Here is a 9,349-nt window from a genome sequence, read left to right as displayed (position 1 = left end):
TGTTTCTAGATGCCCATCCCATTCTGTTTGGTTCGGGAGTGGACCTGGGAGCAACACTGTGCTTATTTACCGTAGGATTCTCGTACACGGAGCCACTGGCATTTCGCTGTATTTCATCACAGGCAGGCACACACTTTAAGGTGGAAAGCTAAGATGCAGCAAGGACTGAGGTGACATCCTAGGACTGGTGGGAGCCATCACCCACATTCTTCACCCCGTGCCTGCCACCTAGGCAGCCCATGGGTTAACTCAGAGGTGCCAGGCTCCGGAGCAGGCTTAATTGACAGGAGAGTGTGGGCTGGATCTCATGAGAGCTATAATTAGAAGTACCTGCTTTCGAAGATACAAGGTACCCTCACCATTAGTGCCTGGGTGAGGGAGAGAGACAGGAGAAAAGGAGATGACACCCCAGAAGTCTGAGTGCTCTGACACTGGGCTTGAGGAAGGCAGGCGCTCCCTAGGGAATGGAGAACACACCCTGGGGCAGAATCTGATCACGTGCTTTTGGCCCAGAGACAGCCCCCGCCACCTCCTCCTCCCTCTCAGTTCTCCACCCTGTTCCTCAGAGGTCCTCTGAGCCAGGCCAAAGTCAAGGCCAGAGCCAGCTTGTCCTAGATACAGTACAGGTGAGAGTGATGATGTTGTGGTCCTTTCAAACCCAGAACAGCAGCTGGGAAAGAGGTGAGAGAGAAGGCAACTCCTTGAAAGGGAAGGATGGAAAGAGGAAAAATAAACAGCAGTAGAACCATGAGCACCTGGACATACACAAGCACGTAACACATGTATCACACATATCACACACTCACGTGCGCGCGCGCACACACACACACACACACACAAGAGGACATAACCTTAGCTTAAAGATAAAGAGCTTAGCCTCTGGAATTAGACCTGCATTCCAATCATTTTCCAGCTGAGTGGCCTTTGGCATCTTAGTACCACCCTCCACCCCCGACCTCAGCTACTTAATCAGTAAAATAGGATAATAATAATTGTGAGGCTTGCATGAGATGATGTTTGTGAAATTATTAGCACGTAGTTGGCCTGCAAGAGATGTAAAGGTTAAAAACTAGTCATTGAAGAGTCAAGTAACCGCAGGATCTGCTGAAAGAAAAAGAAAAAAAAATGGAGTTGAAAAGTTACAGGTGCAAGAGAGCTGCGGCCTGCTGCCCCTCCTGCCCCCGGTGGATCCGTGTCATCTCCGTGGTGCCTGTGCTCCCAGCCCCTCCGTGGTGATCCTTGCTGAGTCACCCCCAGGGCGGAAGGGGGCCTGGGCTCGAGAGCCCTGGCGCCCAGGCCTCTGGGCTGCCGGTGCCCCTGCCTGCCGCGCCCTCAGCCCATCTCCGAGGGTGCTTCTCGCCACTCCCACACCTCCGGCACCCCCCTTCTCTGTTCACGCCTGCTGGCTGCGGGCCCCCCTCCGCGGCTCCATCTGCTACAAATCTGTCCCGCCCTGCGTCTGCAGCATTCCCACTGCCTCCGCCACCTGTCAGGTGCCGTCTGCTCTGCAGACCCCTCCAAAGAGAGAGCCAAGAGCACCCCCCCCAAGGAGTCCCCCCAGCCCACCTTGGGCCCCACCCCTCCAGCCCTCTCCATGCCATCTTCCCATCAGATCCTACAAGGCAGGTACAAGTGAAGGCTCCTCAAGGTTCCACCTGGCAAGGGATGGTGGGAGCAAGACAGTCTAGAAGGTTCCATGGCGGGGAGGGAGATACTGAAGCTTCTTTTTCCCCTTAAGTCCTTACAGAAGACAAACCAGCGGGGAGCATGGAGCTTCTGTCCACGCCCCACAGCATCGAGGTCAGCAACGTCACCTGCGACTCATTCCGCATCTCCTGGGCCATGGAGAATAGTGACCTGGAGAGGGTCACCCACTACTTCATCGACCTGAACAAGAAGGAGAATAAGAACTCCAACAAGTTCAAGCACCGGGTGAGCGCAGGCTGCCCAGAGCGCCTCCTCCCAGAGGCTGCTCTCCAAGGAGGCTGCTGGCAGAATGCCTAGAGGGGGGCCCAACTCCAGCCCAGCTCCTCCTAGGGAATCTTGGGAAAGTTTAACCTCTCTCTTCCCCCGGTAAAAAGGGCACAATAATAATAATAATAATGCCAGCTTGTGAGAGGCTTCATGGAGGTAATTGTCTGTGTGGTGTTTGACTTGGGCCCAGCATACCATGAAGAGCACTATCAGCATCGTGATGGCACTTTCAAACGGGGTGGGAAAAGCCAGGGTGGGGCCACAGACGTCACACCTGGGGATGTCTCAGGGGTCTGACAAAGCCCCTAACTCAGGAAACAGCCTTGTTGTTGATGGGGTGGGCCTTGGGCAGGGGTGGGGCCCATTGCTTGGTCCTCAGGCCCCTGAGGGGCGCTTTTCCAGGTGGCGCTAGTGGTAAAGAGCCTGCCTGCCAATGCAGGAGACATAAGAGAGGCGGGTTCGATCCCTGGGTGGGGAAGATCCCCTGGAGGAGGGCAAGGCAATCCACTCTAGTATTCTTGCCTGGAGAATCCCATGGACAGAGGAGCCTGGAGGGCCACGGTCCATGGGGTCGCAAAGAGTTGGACACGACTTGGTGACTGAGCTCACACGCATGCAGGCCCTCGTGATCCTCTCTGCCCTCACCCTCTGGCCTATCCTTCACTGGGTTTAGAAAAGAGATGGCGTGGTGAGCCCTCTGATGGCTGGGGTGTCCTTTCCCTGGGTTAGAGCTAGTGTGGGGGTGGGCAGGAGGAAGGCTCCCATCTTCTTGAGCTGGCGAGCTGGCAGCGAGGCAGGGGAAAGAGTGAGGTGGGAAGGAGCTGGTTCCCACGACGACCGCATCGTGTGGGTTACTCACCCTCTCTTTCTTTGGAACTGGCTCTCCAATCTGGGTGTCTTTTGGCAGGCCAGTTGCCACGGTGACGTTAATGTTCAACACCACCCCCTTAACCCTCCTCCCCCCAAAGAAGAAGGCATATTTTCCCTTCCTCCCTGGCTTCTCAGCATTTGCCGTTGCCGTGGAGACGGCGCTGCAGTGTGCAGCGCTCTCGAAGTGTCCCTCGAAAATGAAGGTCTCACTGCCCTCAACTTTGCAGGCCTCCACCCCAGTGGCCTTTCTCCTCCGTTCCCAAGAGAACGGGAATCAGGGGTTAAGGGGGTGGAGGCCGGGGAGGGTCTGTACAGCCTTCCCAATGGCCACTGCTTGCTTCTGCAGGAAAAAATGGTGCCCAGGGCACCGAGCCATTGAGTCGTTGAGACTCTGGCTATCTTCAACAGGAAGGTGGCCATCGGGGGAGTGGGAGGCCTGGGGGAATGCCAAGGGTGGACGTGACCTCCACTTTGACTCTTGGCTCTCTGTCTGCACCTCACTTCTCAGGATGTCCCCACCAAGCTTGTTGCCAAGGCTGTGCCACTGCCTATGACGGTGAGAGGCCACTGGTTCCTGAGTCCCCGCACTGAATACAGTGTGGCAGTGCAGACTGCCGTGAAGCAGAGCGACGGGGAGTACCTGGTGTCTGGCTGGAGTGAGACAGTCGAGTTCTGCACTGGGGGTGAGGTTCTGTGGTCCGGCTGCTTTGGCTGATTTAGCGATGGCCAGGAGGGGGGCTTCCTCTTAACCCAGCATGCATTTAGCAACTCCTGCTATATGTAGGCACCATGCTCTGGCTGACACCATGGATGAGACCCACTCCTGCCACCCCAAAGCCTGCAGTCTGATGCAGGAGGCAGATGCGAGCACTGCTAATTGCACTGACGATACCACTTCTGGAAAGCGATGGAGTTACTTCTCTGGCCTGGGGCAAGCATACGTGTGGGAAATCACATATAACATAAATTTACCACCTTAACCATTTTTCAATGTACAGTCCAGCAGGATTAAGTATGTTCATGTTGGCACACAATCCATGTCTAGAAATTTTTCATCTTCCCAAACCAAAACATAATGCCCCCTTAAACAACAACTTAAATTCTCCCGTCATTAAATGCCCCAGAAACCAACCTTACTCTTTTTTGTAAATTTGACAACTCTCAGTATCTCATATGGGACTTCCCTGGTGGCTCAAGACAGTAAAGAATCTGCCTCCCAATGCAGGAGACCTGGTTCAATCCCTAGTTTGGGAAGATGCCCTGGAGGAGGGAATGGCAACCCACTCCAGTATTCTTGCCTGGAGCATCCCATGGACAGAGGAGCCTGGCTCGCTACAGTCCAGTATCTCATATGAAGGGAATCACACAGTATTCGCACTTCTGTGACTGGCTTATTCACTTGGCAAAATGTCTTCAAGGTTTATCCGTGTTGTAGCATGTGTCAGAATTTATTTCCTTTTTAAAACTCAATATCACCCCATTGTGTGGATGGACCACATTTTGTTTATTGATCATTGGTTGATGGACACTTGGTGGGACCATCACATTTTGTTTGTCTTGAGCTTTCACTCAGCCTTGGAAAATGGTCCCACAAACTCGCCTATTAGCTTGCAAACTCCAACATGAACAGACACTGGGGCTTCTGCGTATTGAGTCACTGGTGACCCAGGATCTGCCCCACAATCTTCCATTCTTTTGTTGTCCACGTGAGAATTGCTCCAGATCTTCTTCTGTCACAAGGAAGGGGCAGGAACATCCTTAGCCTCAGGCCTCAGAGGCTGCTGACTCCATCCTCTGCCAAGGTCTGTGCCCCAGCTCTCCTTGACCTGCCTTTCTCTTTCAAGTGGTGTTTTTTTCCTTAACTTGGCTTCAAAACTGCACTCTCTGGAGGTACTCCTGAACCTTGCAGGGAAAGTCTCTTGGTATACCCCAGAACTCTACATGCAGTGAGAGTTCATTCGAACTGGGGAGCTGGGGATGGCTGCAATCCAGATCCTCCTTCTCTTGTCAATGCAGCGCCCTGGCCAGGGCTGCATTAGCAAGGAGGAAAGGGCAGCTTTTCCTGCTTCGTTCAAAGTTGCTGTCTAGATGAGCAGCAGCCCTGCCTGGACCCCACAGCCCTAGCCTCTGGCCCTGGCCCATCCAGTCCAGTTTTACCATCCTGTTTCCAGGCTTCCTCCTTTCTCCTGGGATGCTGAGGCAGAGTCATTGCCCCTGACCCTTGGCTAAGCCTTCCCCTCAGTTGTCTGCAGTTTCCCCCTCAGTTATTGTTCAGTTACTAATTCATGTCTGACTTTTGCAACCCCAAGAACAGCAGCATGCCAGTCTTCACTGTTCTTCATGATCTCCCTGAGTTTTCTCAAACTCATGTCCATTGAGTTGGTGATGCCATCCAATCATCTCATTCTGTCCCCTCTTTCTCCTCCTGCCTCCAATCTTTCCCAGCATCAGAGTCTTTTCCAATGAGTCCGCTCTTCATATCAGGTGGCCAAAGTATTGGAGCTTCAGCATCAGTCCTTTCAATGAATATTCAGGGTTGATTTCCTTTAGGATTGACTGGTTTGATCTCCTTGCTGTCCTGAAACTATACCTGACTTCCATATAGTGGTGTGGACAGGCTCATATTTGCTGTATTTGCGGGGCTCTCCCCAAAGGACCGCAGATTCTTTCCTCTCAGTCTTTTGCCTCTTGGTCTCTTTTCACGTGAGAATGGTCTGGGATTACAGTCTCTGGGTCCCTCAACATGACTGTATAACTGGGCAGCCCTCTGCCCTTTTCTAATGCAGAACCCTGAGCCTCTGGTCACAGGGCATTGAGGCAACAGGACAGACAGCCTCCAGCTGCCCACGTTCCCAGCCAGGCCAGGTGGTCCTTTCTGGTCCCAGGTGCTGTGACTGTCTGGTTTCCCTTGCATCCTGAGGACAGAGGTGGGCTGATATTCACGGTGGGCCGTGGGTGATCTGAGGGGGAAGCTGTGATCCTCCGCCTGGCCCTCAGCTCACCCACCTGGACTCTTTCAGATTATGCCAAGGAGCACCTGGCCCAGCTACAGGAGAAGGCTGAGCAGATTGCAGGCCGCATGCTCCGCTTCTCTGTCTTCTACCGCAACCATCACAAGGAGTACTTCCAGCATGCCAGGTACGGCCAGCTCTGGACTTCCTGCCACGGCTCTGCCCACTACCCTGGCCCTCTGAGGTCACCTCCACCCTGTTAGTTGCCAGACCCTCCTGTGGTGTCCTCACCACCGCCCTATATCCCAGGCTAGTTCTGGGAGGGTGTTGGGCTCCAGAGGAGGAAAAGGGCTTCAGAATGGGGCTGCCTGGAGGCACTGCACTAACAGTGAATGAGGTCCTGGGTTTAATCCTCCTTTCAGAGAGTCCCTTTTGCTGAGCTCTAAGGCTGCAGGTTGGGCTTTCCAGGTGGCACAGTGGTAAAGAATTCACTTGCCAGTGTAGGAGACACAGGAAATGTGGGTTTGATCCCTGGGACAGGAAGGTCCCCTGGAGGAGGAAATGGCAACCCAATCCAGTATCCCTGCCTGGGAAATCCCATGGACAGAGGAGCCTGTCGGGCTTCAGTCCATGGGGTCACAAAGAGTTGGACATGACTGAGCACGCATGCACACAAGGCTGCATGTCAGCTGTCCCTCCAGTTCAGGCCCTGGTCTCAAGGGAGGTGGTGAGGGGAACACAGAGTGAGAGGATTCTGAGCAAGAAGGGTCGTGATCTTCAAACTGTGTGCTGGGAAGCCTGGAGGCTCCGGGGAAGGATCTCAGGGCATCCTAGGGTGGTGCTGAAGTGTTAGTGAGGAACTCAGAGGATGAGGCCAGGTGAGCCCTGCCCCATCATACAGCCAGGGCAGCTTCAGGTTTTTGCCTCTGCCTGCCTGTGTGTAATTTCCTTGGGGATACAAGAGGGGTTCTGCTTGAACGTTTGAAGTGTTTTAACAGGTCTGAAAACTGGTGATCTGATCCAACACCCTCAGCCTACAAATGGGGAGACTGAGGCCCAGAGGGCCAGCAGATCCAGGGACTGCCCATCCACTCTTCGCTACCTGATACCACTCCAAGTCCTTCTAAGGCTGGGCCAGGGCAAGTTGCCATGGTCACTGTTTTTATCACAGCAGTCAGCTGGGGTGGGACGTTCTGACCTGACCCCAGGGGGTCTTCTGTGTTTGTACTAAAGAAGGGAGGCAGTAGGTGAGTGGGGAGGACACTGGCCCGGTTTGGGCTCCTCTATCAGCAAGCAAGGGAGAGATGCAGAGCATCCATATACGCTGGAATATAAAGATGATTAGGGACTTCTCTGGTGGTCCAGAGGTTAAGACTCCATGATAGCACTGCAGGGTTCAGTCCCTGGTCAGGGAACTAAGATCACTGCATGCTGTAGAGTGTAGCCAAACCCCGCTCCTGCAAACCTGAGTCTATCAAGGGGCCAGTACAGCCGGATGGAATGTAGTAAGTGTGTGTGATTGCTGAGTAAGGTTCAGTGCCCTGCACATAGTAAGCCGTCAAAGTTTTTTGAATACAAGTGTTTGCTGTTCCTGGAAGGTTTTGTTGTTGTTGTTGTTGTTTTTTAATATTTATTTATTTGGCTACCTCGGGTCTTAGTTGCGTCACGTGGGATGTTTTTTTGCAGTATGCAGACTCTCTAGTTGTAGTGCACAGGTTTAGCTGCCCCAAGGCCCATGGGATTTTAGTTCCCCAACTAGGGATTGAGCCCACACCCCCTGCATTGGAAGGCGGATTCTTAACCACTGGACCACCAGGGAAGTCCCTGGAAGGTTTTAGAGCAGAAGGGAGGGGACACCTGTTTTGGACTTTGCGGGATGGTTAGAAGTTTGCCAGGCCAGGTGGGAAAAGGTAGAAAAGGCAGTCCAGGCAGAGGGAAGAGCACTGCAAAGGTACAGAGGCAGGGAAGACCTGGGGTGGGGTTCTTGCATGGCTGGAGGCTGTTACCTGTGAGTGTGGGGGTGGTGGGAGGTGGGGCCAGAAAGACCAGATCTTCGCGATCTTGCTTTCTGTGCAAGCCCCATCAAAAGGGTTTTAAGCTGGGGAGTGGCAGGTTCAAATCTCTCCTCCATGAAGGAGTGGGCTGGATCAGCCCCATCTCTAGGGCCCTCCCTTCTCTTGCCTTCTGGAATGTTCTATTTGTGACTGGTGGAGGCGGTAGCTGGTGGGAGAACTGGGAGCTGGGCTGACTTCCTTCTTGGTCACACCACAGCTGCCAAGCCTCAGTCCAGCTAACCAAAAGCATTTTCTCTTCCTCTTGGCATTCATTTCCCCCTGCGGTGGGCAGGACCCACTGCGGGAACATGCTGCAACCCTACCTGAAGGACAACAGCGGCAGCCACGGCTCCCCGACCAGCGGCATGCTCCACGGCGTCTTCTTCAGCTGCAATACGGAGTTCAACACTGGCCAGCCCCCGCAGGACTCCCCCTACGGCCGCTGGCGCTTCCAGATCCCTGCCCAGCGCCTTTTCAACCCCAGCACCAACCTCTACTTTGCGGACTTCTACTGTATGTACACGGCCTACCACTACGCCATTCTGGTGCTGGCCCCCAAGGGTTCCCTGGGGGACCGCTTCTGCCGCGACCGTCTGCCTCTCCTGGACATTGCCTGCAACAAGTTCCTGACCTGCAGCGTGGAGGACGGGGAGCTGGTCTTCCGCCATGCCCAGGACCTCATCCTGGAGATCATCTACACCGAGCCGGTTGACCTGTCCCTGGGCACCCTGGGGGAGATCAGCGGGCACCAGCTGATGAGCCTGTCCACCGCCGACGCCAAGAAAGACCCCAGCTGCAAGACCTGCAACATCAGCGTGGGCCGCTAGGGACTCCTGGGGAGCCAGGGAGTTAGGGAGAGATGGCAGGCAGGGTGGTGATGGGTGGCATAAACGCAGGGAGCTGGCTTTCTCTCCCTTGCCCCCCTGCTCCCTCCATGCCATCCATCTCCCTCTTCCCTTCCCCTCCCCAGGGCACTAGAAGCAACGGAGGGTGGTCCCTTGGCAGGCATGGCCTACCCATGCCTGGCCGAATTGGGAAGGCTTCTTAGCCTCAGCAGGTTGGTGGGGAGGGCGGGTGGATTTCTGGAGACTTCCCTTTCCTTTGGTTTCCCGGCCCTGCTATTTCCTGCCTCATCCCAGGCCTCCATCTCAGGAGACCTGCCCCCCTAGGGTTCTCCCGCGAAAGCCTTCCCTCTTCCCTCGCAAGACCCACCTGTAGCTTGCCTGCCTCCAGAAGCGAGCCAAGAGCTGTGGGCGTGTTCTTCCTTAGCCCCACCCACCCCATTCAGGGCCAATCACAGAATGCCCCTCCCCCACGAGCCGGGCCTTGGGGGCGTCCTACTGCAGGCCTCACCCTCTCCCTCTATAAATAGTCTCCTGCACAGCAGTGACCCACCCAACCCCAACTCCACCCCTTTATTACTTGCCCCGGAACACCCTCTTCCTGCATGGGGAGAGCCGTCCCTCTCCTTCTCCACCTGCCCTCTAGAAAAGGGCCCTC

General features: G+C 54.7%; 1 protein-coding gene across 1 annotated transcript; it reads left to right on the top strand.

Moving 5' to 3' along the window:
• The first annotated feature begins 1,767 nt into the window (after positions 1 to 1,767).
• PHYHIP (phytanoyl-CoA 2-hydroxylase interacting protein) lies at positions 1,768 to 8,676 on the top strand. The gene is made up of 4 exons (XM_068974577.1): positions 1,768 to 1,932; positions 3,353 to 3,527; positions 5,865 to 5,982; positions 8,142 to 8,676. The coding sequence occupies exons 1-4, from the start codon at positions 1,768 to 1,770 to the stop codon at positions 8,674 to 8,676; spliced, it is 993 nt and encodes a 330-aa protein (XP_068830678.1).
• The last annotated feature ends 673 nt before the right edge of the window (positions 8,677 to 9,349 follow it).

Source organism: Capricornis sumatraensis, chromosome 6 (genome assembly GCF_032405125.1).
Source record: "Capricornis sumatraensis isolate serow.1 chromosome 6, serow.2, whole genome shotgun sequence".
NCBI lineage: Eukaryota > Metazoa > Chordata > Mammalia > Artiodactyla > Bovidae > Capricornis > Capricornis sumatraensis.
This window is presented reverse-complemented; position numbering and strand designations above follow the sequence as displayed.

What these genes read in the sequence shown, in the direction of transcription:
- PHYHIP (XM_068974577.1), top strand. Translation starts at nt 1,768, where the DNA reads ATGGAGCTTCTGTCCACGCCCCACAGCATCGAGGTCAGCAACGTCACC. An exon ending in AGTCGAGTTCTGCACTGGGG is followed by an intron (nt 3,528 to 5,864) that starts GTGAGGTTCTGT and finishes GGACTCTTTCAG; the next exon opens with ATTATGCCAAGGAGCACCTG. An exon ending in GAGTACTTCCAGCATGCCAG is followed by an intron (nt 5,983 to 8,141) that starts GTACGGCCAGCT and finishes TGCGGTGGGCAG; the next exon opens with GACCCACTGCGGGAACATGC.